Source organism: Chiloscyllium plagiosum, unplaced genomic scaffold (genome assembly GCF_037043375.1).
Source record: "Chiloscyllium plagiosum isolate Xiang-an unplaced genomic scaffold, Cpla_swu_hap1 HiC_scaffold_104, whole genome shotgun sequence".
Classification (NCBI taxonomy): Eukaryota; Metazoa; Chordata; class Chondrichthyes; order Orectolobiformes; family Hemiscylliidae; genus Chiloscyllium; species Chiloscyllium plagiosum.
In genome coordinates this window covers 1-20,000 of record NW_028270243.1, presented here as the reverse complement: position 1 = coordinate 20,000, position 20,000 = coordinate 1, and the positions used below count along the sequence as shown (strand labels likewise).

Genomic DNA, 20,000 nt, shown 5'->3' with positions numbered 1-20,000 from the left:
GATCGTCAGTGATGAGGGAGAGGGCACTGTCGGAGGGTCAGTGCTGAGGGAGTGGGCCCTGTCGGAGGGTCAGTGCTGAGGGAGTGGGCATTGTCGGGGGGTCAGTGCTGAGGGAGTGGGCGCTGTCGGAGGGTCAGTGCTGAGGGAGCGGGCACTGTCGGAGGGTCAGTGCTGATGGAGTGGGCACTGTCGGGGGGTCAGTGCTGAGGGAGTGAGCACTGTCGGAGGGTCAGTGCTGAGGGAGAGGGCACTGTCAGAGGGTCAGTGCTGAGGGAGAGGGCACTGTCCGAGTGTCAGTGCTGAGGGAGTGGGCACTGTCGGAGGGTCAGTGCTGAGGGAATGCCGCACTGTCGGAGGGTCAGTGCTGAGGGAGTGGACACTGTCCGAGTGTCAGTGCTGATGGAGTGCCGCACTGTCGGAGGGTCAGTGCTGAGGGAGTGGGCACTGTCGGAGGGTCAGTGCTCAGGGAGTGGGCACTGTCAGAGGGTCAGTGCTGAGGGAGTGGGCACTGTCGGAGGGTCAGTGCTGAGGGAGTGGGCACTGTCGGAGGGTCAGTGCTGAGGGAGTGGGCACTGTCGGAGGGTCAGTGCTGAGGGAGTGGGGCACTGTCGAAGGGTCAATGCTGAGGGAGTGGGCACTGTCAGAGGGTCAGTGCTGAGGGAGTGGGCACTGTCGGAGGGTCAGTGCTGAGGGTGTGGGCACTGTCGGAGGGCCAGTGCTGAGGGAGAGGGCACTGTCGGAGGGTCAGTGCTGAGTGAGAGGGCACTGTCGGAGGGTCAGTGCTGAGGGAGAGGGCACTGTCGGAGGGTCAGTGCTGAGGGAGAGGGCACTGTCGGAGGGTCAGTGCTGAGGGAGTGGGCACTGTCGGAGGGTCAGTGCTGAGGGAGTGGGCCCTGTCGGAGGGTCAGTGCTGAGGGAGTGCCGCACTGTCGGAGGGTCAGTGCTGAGGGAGTGGGCACTGTCGGAGGGTCAGTGCTGAGGGAGTGGGCACTGTCGGAGGGTCAGTGCTGAGGGAGTGGGCACTGTCGGAGGGTCAGTGCTGAGGGAGTGGGCACTGTCGGAGGGTCAGTGCTGAGGCAGTGGGCACTGTCGGAGGCTCAGTGCTGAGGGAGTGGGCCCTGTCGGAGGGTCAGTGCTGAGAGAGTGCCGCACTGTCGGAGGGTCAGTGCTGAGGGAGTGGGCACTGTCGGAGGGTCAGTGCTGAGGGAGTGGGCACTGTCGGAGGGTCAGTGCTGAGGGAGTGGGCACTGTCGGAGGGTCAGTGCTGAGGGAGTGGGCGCTGTCCGAGGGTCAATGCTGAGGGAGAGGGCACTGTCGGAGGGTCAGTGCTGAGGGAGAGGGCACTGTCGGAGGGTCACTGCTGAGGGAGAGGGCACTGTCGGAGGGTCACTGCTGAGGGAGCGCCGCACTGTCGGAGGGTCAGTGCTGAGGGAGTGGGCACTGTCGGAGGGTCACTGCTGAGGGAGAGGGCACTGTCAGAGGGTCAGTACTGAGGGAGCGCCGCACTGTCGGAGGGTCAGTGCTGAGGGAGTGGGCACTGTCGGAGGGTCAGTGCTGAGGGAGAGGGCACTGTCGGAGGGTCAGTGCTGAGGGAGTGGGCACTGTCGGAGGGTCAGTGCTGAGGGAGTGGGCACTGTCGGAGGGTCAGTGCTGAGGGAGTGGGCACTGTCGGAGGGTCAGTGCTGAGGGGGTGGACATTGTCGGAGGGTCAGTGCTGAGGGAGTGGGCACTGTCGGAGGGTCAGTGCTGAGGGGGTGGACATTGTCGGAGGGTCAGTGCTGAGGGAGTGGGCACTGTCGGAGGGTCAGTGCTGAGGGAGTGGGCACTGTCGGAGGGTCAGTGCTGAGGGAGTGGGCACTGTCAGAAGGTCAGGGTTGAGGGAGTGGGCACTGTCGGAGGGTCAGTGCTGAGTGAGTGGGCCCTGTCGGAGGGTCAGTGCTGAGGGAGTGGGCCCTGTCGGGGGGTCAGTGCTGAGGGAGTGAGCCCTGTCGGAGGGTCAGTGCTGAGGGAGTGGGCCCTGTCGGAGGGTCAGTGCTGAGGGAGTGGGCACTGTCGGAGGGTCAGTGCTGAGGGAGTGAGCCCTGTCGGAGGGTCAGTGCTGAGGGAGTGGGCACTGTCGGAGGGTCAGTGCTGAGGGAGTGAGCCCTGTCGGAGGGTCAGTGCTGAGGGAGTGGGCACTGTCGGAGGGTCAGTGCTGAGGGAGTGGGCACTGTCGGAGGGTCAGTGCTGAGGGACAGGGCACTGTCCGAGTGTCAGTGCTGAGGGAGTGGGCACTGTCAGAGGGTCAGTGCTGAGGGAGTGGGCACTGTCGGAGGGTCAGTGCTGAGGGAGTGGGCACTGTCCGAGTGTCAGTGCTGAGGGAGTGGGCACTGTCGGAGGGTCAGTGCTGAGGGAATGCCGCACTGTCGGAGGGTCAGTGCTGAGGGAGTGGACACTGTCAGAGGGTCAGTGCTGAGGGAGTGGGCCCTGTCCGAGTGTCAGTGCTGAGGGAGTGGGCACTGTCGGAGGGTCAGTGCTGAGGGAGTGGGCACTGTCGGAGGGTCAGTGCTGAGGGAGTGGGCACTGTCGGAGGGTCAGTGCTGAGGGAGTGGGCACTGTCGGAGGGTCAGTGCTGAGGGAGTGGGCACTGTCGGAGGGTCAGTGCTGCGGGAGTGGGCACTGTCGGTGGGTCAGTGCTGAGGGAGTGGGCACTGTCGGTGGGTCAGTGCTGAGGGAGTGGGCACTGTCGGAGGGTCAGTGCTGAGGGAGTGGGCACTGTCAGAGGGTCAGTGCTGAGGGAGTGGGCACTGTCGGAGGGTCAGTGCTGAGGGAGTGAGCACTGTTGGAGGGTCAGTGCTGAGGGAGTGGGCACTGTCGGAGGGTCAGTGCTGAGGGTGTGGGCACTGTCGGAGGGTCAGTGCTGAGGGTGTGGGCACTGTCGGAGGGTCAGTGCTGAGGGAGTGCCGCACAGTCCGGGGTCAGTGCTGAGGGAGTGCCGCACTGTCGGAGGGTCAGTGCTGAGGGAGTGCCGCACTGTCGGAGGGTCAGTGCTGAGGGTGTGGGCACTGTCGGAGGGTCAGTGCTGAGGGAGTGGGCACTGTCGGAGGGTCAGTGCTGAGGGAGTGGGCCCTGTCGGAGGGTCAGTGCTGAGGGTGTGGGCACTGTCGGAGGGTCAGTGCTGAGGGTGCGGGCACTGTCGGAGGGTCAGTGCTGAGGGAGTGGGCACTGTCGGAGGGTCAGTGCAGAGGGAGTGGGCACTGTCGGGGGGTCAGTGCTGAGGGAGTGGGCACTGTCAGAGGGTCAGTGCTGAGGGTGTGGGCACTGTCAGGGGGTCAGTGCTGAGGGTGTGGGCACTGTCGGAGGGTCAGTGCTGAGGGAGTGGGCACTGTCGGAGGGTCAGTGCTGAGGGAGTGGGCCCTGTCGGAGGGTCAGTGCTGAGGGTGTGGGCACTGTCGGAGGGTCAGTGCTGAGGGTGCGGGCACTGTCGGAGGGTCAGTGCTGAGGGTGTGGGCACTGTCGGAGGGTCAGTGCTGAGGGAGTGCCGCACAGTCCGGGGTCAGTGCTGAGGGAGTGGGCCCTGTCGGAGGGTCAGTGCTGAGGGAGTGGGCACTGTCGGAGGGTCAGTGCTGAGGGAGTGGGCTCTGTCGGAGGGTCAGTGCTGAGGGAGTGGGCACTGTCGGAGGGTCAGTGCTGAGGGAGTGCCGCACAGTCCGGGGTCAGTGCTGAGGGAGTGGGCCCTGTCGGAGGGTCAGTGCTGAGGGAGTGGGCACTGTCGGAGGGTCAGTGCTGAGGGAGTGGGCTCTGTCGGAGGGTCAGTGCTGAGGGAGTGGGCCCTGTCGGAGGGTCAGTGCTGAGGGAGTGCCGCACTGTCGGAGGGTCAGTGCTGAGGGAGTGAGCCCTGTCGGAGGGTCAGTGCTGAGGGAGTGGGCACTGTCGGAGGGTCAGTGCTGAGGGAGTGGGCACTGTCGGAGGGTCAGTGCTGAGGGAGTGTGCACTGTCGGAGGGTCAGTGCTGAGGGAGTGGGCACTGTCGGAGGGTCAGTGCTGAGGGAGTGGGCCCTGTCGGAGGGTCAGTGCTGAGGGAGTGGGCACTGTCGGAGGGTCAGTGCTGAGGGAGTGCCGCACTGTCGGAGGGTCAGTGCTGAGGGAGTGGGCACTGTCGGAGGGTCAGTGCTGAGGGAGTGGGCACTGTCGGAGGGTCAGTGCTGAGGGAGTGCCGCACTGTCGGAGGGTCAGTGCTGAGGGAGCGGGCACTGTCGGAGGGTCAGTGCTGAGGGAGTGTGCACTGTCGGAGGGTCAGTGCTGAGGGAGTGGGCACTGTCGGAGGGTCAGTGCTGAGGGAGTGGGCACTGTCGGAGGGTCAGTGCTGAGGGAGTGTGCTCTGTCGGAGGGTCAGTGCTGAGAGAGTGGGCACTGTCAGAGGGTCAGTGCTGAGGGAGTGGGCACTGTCGGAGGGTCAGTGCTGAGGGAGCGGGCACTGTCGGAGGGTCAGTGCTGAGGGAGCGGGCACTGTCGGAGGGTCAGTGCTGAGGGAGTGTGAGTTGTGGTTTGGTTTTTCATGTGAGTCTGATCTCTCTCCCCCTCTCCCCCTCTCTCCCCCTCTCCCTCTCTCTCCCCCTCTCTCCCTCTCTCTCCCCCTCTCTCTCTCTCTCTCTCCCCTCTCTCTCTCCCTTTCCCTCTCTCTCCCCCTCTCTCCCTCTCTCCCTCTCCCCTCTCTCTCTGTGCCAGGTCCTTGGGCCGAAGCCGTCTCTGAAGGAGGGCAGTGCCCAGGGAGATGCCCAGGCCGACGTGACCCATTCCCAGATGGCAAGCTTGTCGAAAGTAGGTTTGTCTTTCGTGCCTTCACTCGCGCGGCTGCTTTCACCTCTGCGTTTGGTTCCCTCGCGAGGTGTGTTATCACCTCCAAATGGCCCAGGCCGATGCCATCTTCCCTGTCCTCCATGTCTCCCCCCGATTCATCCTCATTACACGAAATTGATCTCTGCCGGAGCCTATTCCCTCAGGACTGATGATCCCAGTCTCTCGGCTAACCTCCTCTGAGACTGTTCCCTTATGGAGGGCGGCGATTGGTGGCCGGTTAGAATTTATCGCTCTCGAGTTGGAGCTGACGTCCTTTGGAGAGCTTTCACTCCAAAACGATGGAGATATGACCAGTGCAGTGCCACGAGGATCGGTGCTGGGCCCTCCAGTTTTCATCATTTACATAAATGATTTGGATGTGAGCATAAGAGGTACAGTTAGTAAGTTTGCAGATGACACCAAAATTGGAGGGTGTAGTGGACAGCGAAGAGGGTAACCTCAGATTACAACAGGATCTGGACCAGATGGGCCAATGGGCTGAGAAGTGGCAGATGGAGTTTAATTCAGATAAATGCGAGGGGCTGCATTTTGGGAAAGTAAATCTTAGCAGGACTTATACACTTAATGGTAAGGTCCTGGGGAGTGTTGCTGAACAGAGAGACCTTGGAGTGCAGGTTCATAGCTCCTTGAAAGTGGAGTCGCAGGTCGATAGGATAGTGAAGGCAGCGTTTGGTATGCTTTCCTTTATTGGTCAGAGTATTGAGTACAGGAGTTGGGAGGTCATGTTGTGGCTGGACAGGACATTGGTTAGGCCACTGTTGGAATATTGTGTGCAATTCTGGTCTCCTTCCTATCGGAAAGATGTTGTGAAACTTGAAAGGGTTCAGAAAGGATTTACAAGGATGTTGCCAAGGTTGGAGGGTCTGAGCTACAGGGAGAGGCTGAACAGGCTGGGGCTGTTTTCCCTGGAGCGTCGGAGGCTGAGGGGTGACCTTATAGAGGTTTATAAAATCATGAGGGGCATGGATAGGGTAAATAGGCAAAGTCTCTTCCCTGGGGTGGGGGAGTCCAGAACTAGAGGGGCATAGGTTTAGGGTGAGAGGGGAAAGGGAGCTAAGGGGCAACTTTTTCACCCAGAGGGTGGTACGTGTATGGAATGAGCTGCCAGAGGAAGTGGTGGGGGCTGGTACAATGACAGCATTTAAAAGGTGGATGGGGACATGAATAGGAAGGGGTTAGAGGGAGATGGGCCAAGTGCTGGCAAATGGGACTAGATTAGGTTAGGACATCTGGGACAGCATGGACGGGTTGGGCCGAAGGGCCTGTTTCCGTGCTGTGCATCCCTCTGACTCTAAATGGGACTAGATTAGGTTAGGATATCTGGGACAGCATGGACGGGTTGGGCCGAAGGGTCTGTTTCCGTGCTGTACATCCCTCTGACTCTAAATGGGACTAGATTAGGTTAGGATATCTGGGACAGCATGGACGGGTTGGGCCGAAGGGTCTGTTTCCGTGCTGTACATCCCTCTGACTCTAAATGGGACTAGATTAGGTTAGGATACCTGGGACAGCATGGACGGGTTGGGCCGAAGGGCCTGTTTCTGTGCTGTACATCTCTCTGAGTCTATGACTTTGTATGGTTCCAAGTCAGGATGGTGGTGGGGGGGGGGGGGGGGTGTCATGGGGTTCCCATGTATCTGCTGCCCCTTGTCCTTCTGGGGGGAAGGGGCCGTGGGTTTGGAAAGTGCTGCCTGAGGGTCTATGGGGTGTTCCTGCGGTACATCTTGTAGCTGATACAACACTGCTCCTACTGAGCGTCGGTGTGGGGGGGAGTGAGGGGGTGTTTGTGGGTGTGCTCCCAATCCCGGGGGTGGGGGGGCTGTTTTATCCCGGGATGGTGTGGAATTTCCCGAGTTGTGTTGGAGCTGTGTGTCTTTCCCCTCCCCCTCCCTCCGAGGAGCACGGTGTGAGTGAGGTGAACATTTCTCTCCCTGTCTCTCTGGCAGGTATCTGATGCCACAGGCTCGATGACCCTGACCCAAGTCTCTGCTCAGAACCCCTTCCCGAAGACTATGCTGCAGTCTGAGGACTGCTTCGTCCTGGACAATGGAGTGTGCGGCAAGATCTACGTTTGGAAAGGTTCGGAACACCGCATTCCCAGTGTTAGTGTATGTGTGTGTGAGTGTGTGTGTGTGTGTGTGTGTGAGTGTGAGTGTGTGTGTGAGCGTGTGTGTGAGCGTGTGTGTGAGCGTGTGTGAGTGGTTGTGTGTGAGCGTGTGTGAGTGTTAGTGTGAGTGTGTGTGTGTGAGTGTGTGTATGAGAGTGTGAGTGTGTGTGTGCCTGTCTGTGTGAGTGTGTGTGTAAGTGTGCATGTGTGTGTGTGTGTCTGTGTCTGTGTGAGTGTGTGTGTGACTGTGTATGTGCGTGTGTGTGTGTGTGTCTGTGTATGAGTGTGTGAGTGTGCGTTAGCATGTGTGTGAGTGTGTGAGTGTGTGAGCAAGTGTGAGTGTGTGTGTTTGTGCGAGTGTGTGAGTGTGTTAGCGTGTTTGTGAGTGTGTGTGTGAGCGAGTGTTAGTGTGAGAGTGTGTGTGTTTGTGCGAGTATGTGTGTGTGAGTGTGTGTGTGAGTGTGAGTGTGTTTGTGCGAGTTTGTGAGTGTGTGTCTGAGTGTGTGTGTGTCTCTCTGTGTGTGTGTGTCAGTGTGTGAGTGTGCGTGAGTATGTGTGCATGTGTGTGTGTGTGAGTGTGTGCGTGAGTATGTGTGCATGAGTGTGTGTGAGTGTGTGTGCGTGTGACTGTGGGAGTGTGTGTGTGTGTGACTGTGGGAGTATGTGTGAGAGTGTGTGAGTGAGAGTGGAAGTGTGTGTGTGAGTGTGAGTGTGTGTGAGTGAGTGTGTGTGTGAGTGTGTGTGAGTGCGTATGTGTGTGAGTGTTAGTTTGAGTGTGTGTGAGTGTGTTTGTATTTGAGGATGTGTGTGTGAGCGTTTGTGTGAGTGTGTGTGTGTGAGCGTTTGTGTGTGTTAGTGTGTGTCAGAGCGTTTGTGTGTCTGTGTGTGAGAGCATTTGTTTGTGTGAACATGCGTGTGACTGTGTGAGTGTGTGTGAGCGTGTGTCTGTGTGTGAACATATGTATGCGTGTATGTGAGTGTGTGTGTGGGTGTGCTATGTCTGTGTGTGTGGGTGTGTGTGTGTCTGTGGGTGCGTGTGTATCTGTGTGTGTGGATGGGTGGGTGTGTCTGTGTGTGTGAGTGTGTCTGGGTGAGTGTGTGTGTGAATGTGAGCGTGTCTGAGTGTGTGTGAGTAGGTGTGTGTGAATGAGTGTGTGTGAGTGTGCGATTGTGAGTGTGTGTGTGAACGTGTGTGACTGTGTGTGTCTGTGCATGTGAGCGTGTGTGTGTGTGAGGGTGTCTGGGTGAGTGTGTGTGATTGTGTGTGTGAGTGTGCGTGAGTGAGTGTGTGTGAATGTGTGTGTGAGAGTGTGTTTGACTGTGTGTGTGTGTGTGTGTGAGTGTGATGGTGTGTGTATGTGAGTATGTGTGTGCACATGTGAGTGTGTGTGTGTGAGAGTGTGTCTGAGTGTGTGTGTGTGTGTGAGCGTGTGTGAGTGTGTGAGAGTGTGTGTGATTGTGAGCGTGTGTGAGTGTGATTGGGTTTTTGTGTGTGTGAGTGAGTGTGTGTGTGAGTGTGAGTGTGTCTGTGTGCGTGTCTCTGTGTGTGTGTGTGAGCGGTGTGTGAGCGTGTGTGTGTGTTTGTGTGTGTGTGTAAGTGTGTGTGAGTGTGTATGAGTGTGTGTGTGTGATTGTGTGTATGTGTATGTGAGAGTGTGTGTGAGTGGGTGTGAGCGTGTGTGTGAGTGGGTGTGAGCGTGAGTGTGAGTGGGTGTGAGCGTGAGTGTGTGTGTGTGAGTGTGTGTGAGCGTGAGTGTGAGTGTGTGAATGTGTGTGTGATTGTGAGCATGTGTGAGTGTGTTTGAGTGTGTGTGTGAGCGTGTGTATGTGTGTGTCTCTGTGTGTGTGTGTGCGGGTGAGTCTGTGTGTATGTGTGTGAGTGTCTGTGTGTGAATGTGTGTGTGAGTGTATGTGACTGTGTGAGTGCTGTGACTATGTGTGAGTATGTGTGTGTGTGAGAGTGTATGAGTGTGAGTATATGTGAGTGTGTGTGTGTGCACATGTGTGTGTGCATGCGTGTGTGTGTGTGAGTGTGAACGTGTGTGAGTGTGTGTGTCTGTGCATGTGAGCGTGTGTGTGTGTGTGTGAGGGTGTCTGGGTGAGTGTGTGTGATTGTGTGCGTGTGAGTGTGTGTGTATGTGTGTGCACATGTGTGTGTGCGCGTGTGTGTGTGAGTGTGAGTGTGTCTGAATGTGTGTGAATGTGTGTTTGTGAGTGTGTGTGTGCATGAGTGTGTCTGGCAGAGTATGTGTGAGTGTGCGCTTGTGAGTGTGTGTGTTAGTGTGAGTGTGTGTGAGTGTGCGTGAGCGTGTGGGTGTGTGTGTGTGTGATTGCGAGTGTGTGTCTGTGTGTGTGTTTCTGTGTATGTGTGTGTGTGTCCGTGTGTGTTTGTGCCTGTGTGTGCGTGTGGGTGTGTGTGTGTGTGTGTGTCTGTGTGTGTGGGAGTGTGTGTGTGTGTCTGTGTGTGCATGCGGGTGAGTGAGTGTGTGTGTGTGAGTGTGAGTGTGATTGCGAGCATGTGTGTGCGTGTGTGTATGTCTGTGTGTGTGTGTGCGCGGGTGAGTGTGTGTGAGTGTGAGTGTGTCTGAGTGTGTGTGAGTTTGTGCGTGAGTGTGTGTGAGTGATTGTGAGCGTGTGTAAGTGTGTTTGAGTGTGTGTGTGTGTATGTGTGAGCATGTGCATGTCTCTGTGCCCTTTGGGGAGAAAGTGAGGCCTGCAGATGCTGGAGATCAGAGCTGAAAGTGTGTTACTGGAAAAGCGCAGCAGGTCAGGCAGCATCCAGGAAACAGGAGAATCGACGTTTCGGGCATAAGCCCTTCTTCAGGAATGAGGAAAGTGTGTCCAGCAGGCTAAGATAAAAGGTAGGGAGGAGGGACTTGGGGGAGGGGCGTCGGAAATGTGATAGGTGGAAAGAGGTCAAGGTGAGGGTGATAGGTCAGACTGGGGTGGGGGCGGAGAGGTCAGGAAGAAGATTGCAGGTTAGGAAGGCGGTGCTGAGTTCGATGGATTTGACTGAGACAAGGTGGGGGGGAGGGGAAAGGAGGAAACTGGAGAAATCCGAGTTCATCCCTTGTGGTTGGAGGGTTCCCAGGCAGAAGATGAGGCGCTCTTCCTCCAACCGTCGTGTTGCCATGGTCTGGCGATGGAGGAGTCCAAAGACCTGCATATCCTCGGTGGAGTGGGAGGGGGAGTTGAAATGTTGAGCTACAGGGTGGTTGGGTTGGTTGGTCCGGGTGTCCCAGAGGTGTTCTCTGAAACGCTCCGCAAGTAGGCGGCCTGTCTCCCCAATATAGAGGAGGCCACATCGGGTGCAGAGGATGCAGTAGATGATGTGTGTGAGGGTGCAGGTGAATCTGTGGCGGATATGGAAGTGTCCTTTGGGGCCTTGGAGGAGGTGAGGGGGGAGGTGTGGGCGCAAGTCTTGAGTGTGTGTGATTGTGTGTGTGAGTGAGTGTGCGTGGGTGTGTGTGATGGTTGTGTGAGTGTGTGTGTATGAGTGTGTGTGCGTGTGTGTGTGAGTATGTGTGTACACATGTGTGTGTACACGTGTATGTTAGTGTGAGCGTGTGTGAGTGTGTGTGAGTGTGTGTGTGAGCGTGTGTGAGTGTGTGTGAGTGTGTGTGTGAGTGTGTGAACGTGTTTGAGCTTGTGTGAGTGTGTGTGTGACGGTGTGAGTGTGTATGTGTGTGACGGTGTGAGTTTGTATGTGTGTGAGTGTGAGTGTGTGTGTGTGAGTGTCTGTGTGTGTGGTGTGTGAGAGTGTGTCTGTGTGTGTGAGTGTGTGTGTGTGTGTGTGAGAGTGTGTGTCTGTGTGTATTTCTCTGTGTGTGTGTGAGTGTGAGTGTGTATGAGTGTGTGTGATTGTGTGTGTGTGTATGTGTGTGCACATATGTGTGTGCACTGTGTGTTGTGTGAGTGTGAGCGTGTCTGAATGTGTGTGAGTGTGAGTTTGTGAGTGTGTGTGTGTGTGAGTGTGTCTGGTTGAGTGTGTGTGAGTGTGTCTGGGTGAGTGTGTGTGAGTGTGTGTGAGTGTGTGCGTGAGTGTGTATGTGTGTGTCTGTGTGAGTGTAGGTGTGTCTGTGTGTCTGTATGAGTATGTGAGTGTGTGAGAGAGTGTATGTGTCACTGTGTGTGTGGGTGTGTGAGTGTGTGAGTGACTGTGTGTGATTATGTGTGACAGTGTGTGTGTGAGTGTGTGTGTCTGTGTGAGTGTGTGTGCGTGAGTGTGTTTGCGTGTGTATTTGTGTGTGTGTGTGTGAGTGTCTGTGTGTTTGTGTGTGAATATGTGTGAGAGTGTGTGTGACTGTGAGTGTGTATGACTGTGTGTGAGTGTGTATGAGTGTGTGTGTGTGCACATGTTTGTGTGTGCACATGTGAGCATGTGTGATTATGTGAGTGTGAGTATTAGTGTGTGTGTGAGTGACAGTGAGTGTGTGTGAGAGTGAGTGTGTGTGAGTGTGTGTGAGTGTGTCTGGGTGAGTGTGTGTGAATGAGTGTGTGTGAGTGTGTATGAGAGTGTGTGTGAGTGTGTGAGTTTGTGTGTGTGTGAGAGTGTGTGTGTGAGAGTGTGTGTGTGAGAGTGTGTGTGATTTTGAGTGTGTGTGTGTGTGAGTGTGAGTGTGTGAGTGTGAGTGTGGGTGTGTCTGTGTGAGTTTGTGAGTGTGTGAGAGAGTGTGTGTGTGTGTGACTGTGTGTATGAGTGTGCGTGTGATTGTGTGAGTGTATGTGTCTGTGTGTGCGTGTGTGTGAGAGTGTGTGTGTGAGCTTGCATGTGAGCAAGAGTGTGTTCATGCAGACCGCAGTGTGTGACCCCAGTGTGATCCCATGAGTGACCCCAGCGAGTGACCCCAGTGTGTGACTGTAGCAAGTGACCCCAGTGCGTGACCCCAGTGCGTGACCCCAGTGAGTGACCCCCAGTGAGTGACCCCCAGTGAGTGACCCCAGCGAGTGACCCCAGTGTGTGACCCCAGCAAGCAACCCCAATGCGTGACCCCAGTGTGCGTGACTCCAGAGAGTGACCCTAGTGCGTGAACCCAGTGTGTGACCCCAGCGATCAACCCCAGTGCGTGACCCCAGTGCGTGACCCCAATGAATGAATCTAGTGCATGACCTCAGTGCGTGACCCGAGTGCATCACCCCAATGAGTGACCCCAGTGTGTGACCACAGTGAGTGACCCCAGTGAGTGACCCCACTGTGTGACCCCACGGTGTGACCTCAGTGCGTGACCCCAATGAGTGACCCCAGTGCGTGACCCCGTGCATGACCCCAATGCGTGACCCCAGTGCGTGGCCCCAGTGTGTGACCCAGTGCGTGACCCCAGTGCGTGACCCCAGTGCGTGACCCCAATGAGTGACCCCAATGCGTGGCCCCAATGAGTGACCCCAGCGAGTGACCCCAGCGAGTGACCCCAGCGAGTGACCCCAGTGCGTGACCTCAGTGTGTGACCCCAGTGCGTGACCCAGTGCGTGACCCCAGCGAGTGACCCCAGCGAGTGACCCCAGTGCGTGACCTCAGTGTGTGACCCCAGTGCGTGACCCCAGTGCGTGACCCCAGCGAGTGACCCCAGCGCGTGACCCCAGTGCGTGACCCCAGTGCGTGACCCCAGCGTGTGACCCCAGCGAGTGACCCCAGCGCGTGACCCCAGCGCGTGACCCCAATGTGTGACCCCAGTGCGTGACCCCAGTGCGTGACCCCAGTGTGAGACCCCAGCGAGTGACCCCAGTGTGTGACCCCAGTGCGTGACCCCAGCGAGTGACCCCAGCGAGTGACCCCAGTGTGTGACCCCAGTGCGTGACCCCAGCGAGTGACCCCAGTGCGTGACCCCAGTGTGTGTCCTTCCTGTTGTCTAGGCCGAGGGGCGAACAGTGAGGAGAAACGGGCTGCCCTGAAGGTGGCGGGAGGCCGTGATCTCCCAGAGGCACTACCCGGCCAACACCCAGGTAACCTCCCCCCCACCCGCAACCACATCAGCCTGACTGAGACCATTCGGCCCGTCCCTTCAGGGTCCGCCCACACATCCTGACTCTCCCGTTCCGAGTGGTGCCCAGCTCCGCTCCGGAGCTCTGACCCCCGACCCCTGACAGGTTTGTGGTGGGGGGGGTGGGGATTCACCCTCTCCCCTCTCCCCCACCAGACCGCCCCACCCACCCCCCCCGAAAAACCGTCCTCCCACCTCAATGCGATCACTCCTCACGGGATGGTGGGGGGGGGGGTGGGCACAGGGATCGCCTCCGGGAGTCATACGGCCTGCAAACAGGCCATTCGGCCCATCGCGTCTGCGCCAGCGAACACCAACCTGCGCCGATCTCATCTCCCTCCACTTCGCCCACACCCGGCCGCGCTCTGATGCCCAGATCCTGCCAGGGTACCAGTCACCACCCCATTAACGTCGGGCAGCGCGATCCCAATATCCCGCCAGCCCCTCAGTGAACAGGAACGTCCCTGTTCTCAACGCCACGCCACTTACCCACACCGCCCGCCCGTGCTCTCTTCTCTTGGGCACGACGGGTTTTAGAGGGGCGACGGGGGGGGGGGGCACTTCCCCCATTCGAGCCGAACCTCTGTGTCCCTCTGTCAGATGCCGCCCCACACCCCACAGCCCTCCCCCAACCTCCTCTGCCCAATGCCCGTCTCTCCACACCACGGCGAGCCTCCATCCCACACCACGCCCTGTGGGGAAGCACCTCGAAAGGGCTTTGCAAGGACACCCGAGGAAGGAGGCCGTTCAGCCCATCATGTCCACACCGACCCTCTGAAGACTGTCTCAGCCAATCACAACTCAACCCACTTCGGCCTGCACTCCCTCGGAGTAACCCACCCTAACCTGCACATCCCTGGACACTATGGGACAATTCCCCATGGCCAATCCACCCTAACCTGCACATCCCTGGACACTATGGGACAATTTCCCATGGCCAATCCCACCCTAACCTGCACATCCCTGGTCACTACGGGACAATTCCCCATGGCCAATCCACACTAACCTACACATCCCTGGACACTATGGACAATTTCCCATGGCCAATCCACCCTAACCTGCACATCCCTGGACACTATGGGACAATTTCCCATGGCCAATCCACCCTAACCTGCACATCCCTGGGACACTATGGTACAATTTCCCACATCCCTGGGCACTATGGGACAATTTCCCACATCCCTGGGCACTATGGTACAATTTCCCACATCCCTGGGCACTATGGGACAATTTCCCACATCCCTGGGCACTATGGGACAATTTCCCACATCCCTGGGCACTATGGGACAATTTCCCACATCCCTGGGCACTATGGGACAATTTCCCACATCCCTGGACACTATGGGACAATTTTCCAAGACCAATCCACCCTAACCTGCACATCCCTGGGCACTATGGGACAATTTCCCACATCCCTGGACACTATGGACAATTTCCCATGGCCAATCCACCCTAACCTGCACATCCCTGGGCACTATGGGACAATTTCCCATGGCCAATCCACCCTAACCTGCACATCTCTGGGCACTATGGGACAATTTTCCATGACCAATCCACCATAACCTGCACATCCCTGGGCACTATGGGACAATTTCCCATGGCCAATCCACCCTAACCTGCACATCCCTGGGCACTATGGGACAATTTCCCATGGCCAATCCACCCTAACCTGCACATCCCTGGGCACAATGGGACAATTTCCCATGGCCAATCCACCCTAACCTGCACATCCCTGGACACAATGAGACAATTTCCCATGGCCAATCCACCCTAACCCGCACATCCCTGGACACTATGGGACAATTTCCCATGGCCAATCCCACCCTAACCTGCACATCCCTGGGCACTATGGGACAATTTCCCACATCCCTGGGCACTATGGGACAATTTCCCACATCCCTGGACACTATGGGACAATTTCCCATGGCCAATCCACCCTAACCTGCACATCCCTGGGCACTATGGGACAATTTCCCATGGCCAATCCACCCTAACCTGCACATCTCTGGGCACTATGGGACAATGTCCCATGGCCAATCCACCCTAACCTGCACATCCCTGGACACTATGGGACAATTTCCCATGGCCAATCCCACCCTAACCTGCACATCCCTGGGCACTATGGGACAATTTCCCACATCCCTGGGCACTATGGGACAATTTCCCACATCCCCTGGACACTATGGGACAATTTTCCAAGGCCAATCCACCCTAACCTGCACATCCCTGGGCACTATGGGACAATTTCCCACATCCCTGGACACTATGGGACAATTTCCCATGGCCAATCCACCCTAACCTGCACATCCCTGGGCACTATGGGACAATTTCCCATGGCCAATCCACCCTAACCTGCACATCTCTGGGCACTATGGGACAATTTTCCAAGGCCAATCCACCCTAACCTGCACATCCCTGGGCACTATGGGACAATTTCCCATGACCAATCCACCATAACCTGCACATCCCTGGGCACTATGGGACAATTTCCCATGGCCAATCCACCCTAACCTGCACATCCCTGGGCACTATGGGACAATTTCCCATGGCCAATCCCACCCTAACCTGCACATCCCTGGGCACTATGGGACAATTTCCCATGGCCAATCCACCCTAACCTGCACAGCCCTGGGCACGATGGGACAATTTCCCATGGCCAATCCACTCTAACCTGCACATCCCTGGGCACTATGGGACAATTTCCCATGGCCAATCCACCCTAACCTGCACAGCCCTGGGCACGATGGGACAATTTCCCATGGCCAATCCACCCTAACCTGCACATCCCTGGGCACTATGGGACAATTTCCCATGGCCAATCCACCCTAACCTGCACATCCCTGGGCACTATGGGACAATTTCCCATGGCCAATCCACCCTGACCTGCACATCCCTGGGCACTATGGGACAATTTCCCATGGCCAATCCACCCGAACCTGCACATCCCTGGGCACTATGGGACAATTTCCCATGGCCAATCCACCCTAACCTGCACATCCCTGGGCACGATGGGACAATTTCCCATGGCCAATCCACCCTAACCTGCACATCCCTGGGCACTATGGGACAATTCCCCATGGCCAATCCACCCTAACCTGCACATCCCTGGGCACTATGGGACAATTCCCCATGGCCAATCCACCCTAACCTGCACATCCCTGGGCACGATGGGACAATTTCCCATGGCCAATCCACCCTAACCTGCACATCCCTGGGCACGATGGGACAATTTCCCATGGCCAATCCACCCTAACCTGCACATCCCTGGGCACTATGGGACAATTCCCCATGGCCAATCCACCCTAACCTGCACATCCCTGGACACTATGGGACAATTTCCCATGGCCAATCCCACCCTAACCTGCACATCCCTGGGCACTATGGGACAATTTCCCATGGCCAATCCACCCTAACCTGCACATCCCGGGGCACTATGGGACAATTCCCCATGGCCAATCCCACCCTAACCTGCACATCCCTGGACACTATGGGACAATGTCCACAGCCAATCCCACCCTAACCTGCACATCCCGGGGCACTATGGGACAATTTCCCATGGCCAATCCACCCTAACCTGCACATCCCTGGACACTATGGGACAATGTCCCACAGCCAATCCCACCCTGACCTGCACATCCCTGGGACACTATGGGACAATTCCCCATGGCCAATCCCACCCTAACCTGCACATCCCTGGACACTATGGACAATTCCCCATGGCCAATCCCACCCTAACCAGCACATCCCTGGGCACTATGGGACAATTCCCCGTGGCCAGTGTCCATGCTGGTGAACCACAACTCAGAGTTGAAATCCAAGGCAGTCCCCGAACTCCCGCACGTGTTCCCGAGAGGGGGATTTGGAACGCAATCGTGGTCACGTATCAGCATTGATTGTTAGAAAAACCCGCCTGGATCCCTCAAGTGCATTTGAGAATTAAATCCACCTGCATTAACCTCCTGCTGTTCCCCCTGTGGGAGAGGCTAGGGAAGGGGGCTGAATGGCCTCCTGCTGTTCCCCTGTGGGACAGGCTGGGGAAGGGGCTGAATGGCATCCTGCTGTCCCCCTGTGGGACAGGCTGGGGAAGGGGCTGAATGTCCTCCTGCTGTCCCCCTGTGGGACAGGCTGGGGAAGGGGCTGAATGGCCTCCTGCTGTTCCCCCTGTGTAACAGGCTGGGGAAGGGGCTGAATGGCCTCCTGCTGTTCCCCCTGTGGGACAGGCTGGGGAAGGGGCTGAATGGCTTCCTGCTGTTCCCCCTGTGCGTGGGACAGGCTGGGGAAGAGGCTGAATGGCCTCCTGCTGTTCCCCCTGTGGGACAGGCTGGGGAAGAGGCTGAATGGCCTCCTGCTGTCCCCCCTGTGGGACAGGCTGGGGAAGGGGCTGAATGGCCTCCTGCTGTTCCCCCTGTGTAACAGGCTGGGGAAGGGGCTGAATGCCCTCATGCTGTTCCCCCTGTGGGACAGGCTGGGGAAGGGGCTGAATGGCCTCCTGCTGTTCCCCTGTGGGACAGGCTGGGGAAGGGGCTGAATGGCCTCCTGCTGTCCCCCCTGTGTGTGGGACAGGCTGGGGAAGGGGCTGAATGGCCTCGTGCTGTCCCCCCTGTGTGTGGGACAGGCTGGGGAAGGGGCTGAATGGCCTCCTGCTGTCCCCCCTGTTTGCGGGACAGGCTGGGGAAGGGGCTGAATGGCCTCCTGCTGTCCCCCCTGTGTGTGGGACAGGCTGGGGAAGGGGGCTGAATGGCCTCCTGCTGTCCCCCCTGTGTGTGTAACGGGTCTCTGTGACCGTTTCAGGTGGAGATCATTCCGGAAGGTCTGGAGTCCGCCTTCTTCAAGCAGTTCTTCAAAGGCTGGAACTGAGCTCGCTGATTGGCTGCTGGGATCTTGCTGTGCGCTGACCTCATCCTGGCTCGATCTCCTCCCTGCCCCACCCCCCCCTTGCCCCCTGCCCCCGTGAGGCACAGAAACCCCTTCCACATCCCGCAGGGGAAACCCCACGACCAGAGACCGTTCAGCCATCGCTCTCCCTGCTATCCCACCCGCCCCAAATCAGACCTTCGAAGCTGGGCTCCGCCTCTCCCTGCCACGTTCCCTCCCGCCTCCGGGCGATTGGTCAACCCGCTGCCCCCCTGGGGGGGGGGGGGGGGGGGGGGGGAGGCCGCTCGTCCGTCCGCGCCCGTGCTGGCCCTCTGAGGGGATTCCCCCACTGCTCAGAATACCTTCCCCTGCCCCCCCAACCCCCCCCTCACCCCCCCATCGGTTCCCCCACCCTCCGGAACAGGAGGTCGCTTCATGAACGACCCCGATAAAACAATGGCGGCCGCTCGGTTTCGCCACGTCGGCCACTCTGCCCATCGCCCTTCTCCCTCAGTTGGTCTTGCCGGGCTCCAATTGGCTGCCTGGCCCCTTGATCCCCCCAGCCCCCCCCCCCCAACAACCCCAAACAAACCCAGCCGCGAGGTCATTTAACCGGCGATCCCCCCCCCCCCCAACCCACCCCCTCCCTTCCCGACCCAGTAACAAATCCTCCCGCTCTCAGCCCTTCGGCCCTTCGTGCTGTGCTGACCCCTTTTACCCAGCTCTGAGCTCAGAAGGACCCTTCACCGCCCACATCCCTGTCCCTGTCCCTGTCCCTGTCCCTGTCCCTGTCCCTGTCCCTGTCCCTGTCCCTGTCCCTGTCCTGTCGGGCCACAGGAGAACCAGCCAGTGGCACTAACCCCCCCCCACCCCCCCCCCCCCTCCCCCCCCCCCCCACCGTCCCTTAACCCCCCCGCCAGGATTACCAACCTCTGACTTGGAGATATTTAGCGTCCCGGCCTGCGCGCCGATGAATCCAACCGTCCCCCTGCTCTGCGGATGAAGAAACCCCTCCTCATTTCCGTTCCTGATCGAACCCCCACCCCCACCCCCAGTCCCTGCGGGTCCTAGTCTTCCCCCTGCCCGACAGGATACAAATTCCCAGCGTCCGCCCTTTTCCTTTGGGATAGACGTCGACATGACATTCCACGTTAGCCTTGGGAGAACCCTGGACCGGCGCTCCCAGATTCCCTTTCTACTTCGGATTTCGGAACGTTCCCGCCTTTCGGAAGCTCGGATTCTCATCTGCCAAGGCGCAAGCCTCTCATTGGGTCACTTAAGCGCCCCGAACGGACCTGACTCGACTCCTGCTGACAGTGCGTTATACCCACTCGGCCATCTCGGGCTCTAGACTCTCCACAAGTGGGGGGGGGGAGTTTGGGGGGGGGCGGGTGGGGGGCAACGTATCCAGATATCTCCAAGAATCCCGTGTGCTCAATTGCGTGGCCGCACGTTCCATCCCCGTCCCAGTGAGTCAGCCCCCCCTGGTCGTAATCCAAACCAACCCCCCCACCCCCAAACTGAGGGTCCGTCTGGGATGTGACTCTCCCGAGCAAAACTCAAACCGGCCGAGAAACAGACCCCCAACGCACTGATCGATACAAAAACATTGGTGTTACGGATGGAGGGGAAGACCGTTCAATGGTCGTTGTCCATTGGTGGGTGGGGGGGGGGTCACTGACACGATCCCTCCCCTCCCCAGGACACCAATCTATCTCGACTCCCGGTCCCTTTTATTTAACGGGATTTATTTTGGGTTAAAGCGTCAGCTCAGAGCAGCTGGGCTGCGGGCATTTTTCGACAGCAGAACGCCCCCCCCCCCCCCAAACCCGACTCCTCAGGGGTCCGACAGCATCTGGTCCTATCGTTCACACCCACCAGCTTGTCCCTGCTGGCCACGAGCCAATCGGGTAGCTGTCGGCAGGCAGAAGGCCCTTGTCATCCACAAACGGCCGGCCAACCAGCTCCTTGTCGTCAGCCCTTGGCCACACCCTCGGGCTCCAGGCCGGTTATCCCCCCCCCCTCCCACCCCCGACTCCCTCAGGAGCAGCAGTGCAAACAAAACTCACAATGAGGATGGGCCAGGCGCTTTTCAATGCTGTCCCAACGCAACCTTCCACACTTCATTGACCAATCAGGGCTCTTCCCAACTCGGTTCACGAATGGAACGGAAATAAAAATAAAACGAAATCGTCTTTATATTCGGTTTCTGTCGTTAATGTC

At 58.1% G+C, this 20,000-nt stretch overlaps 1 protein-coding gene across 1 annotated transcript in view; it reads left to right on the top strand.

The window, feature by feature from the left end:
• LOC148134083 (macrophage-capping protein-like) overlaps positions 1-18,571 on the top strand; it is a 90,132-nt gene extending 71,561 nt beyond the window's left edge. Inside the window, 5 exon segments of the mRNA XM_087985695.1 lie at positions 4,707-4,799; positions 6,785-6,917; positions 12,796-12,842; positions 12,844-12,885; positions 17,715-18,571. Coding sequence (XP_087841821.1) covers positions 4,707-4,799; positions 6,785-6,917; positions 12,796-12,842; positions 12,844-12,885; positions 17,715-17,780 — 381 coding nt within the window. The 3' untranslated portion in view covers positions 17,781-18,571.
• Positions 18,572-20,000: the final 1,429 nt, after the last annotated feature.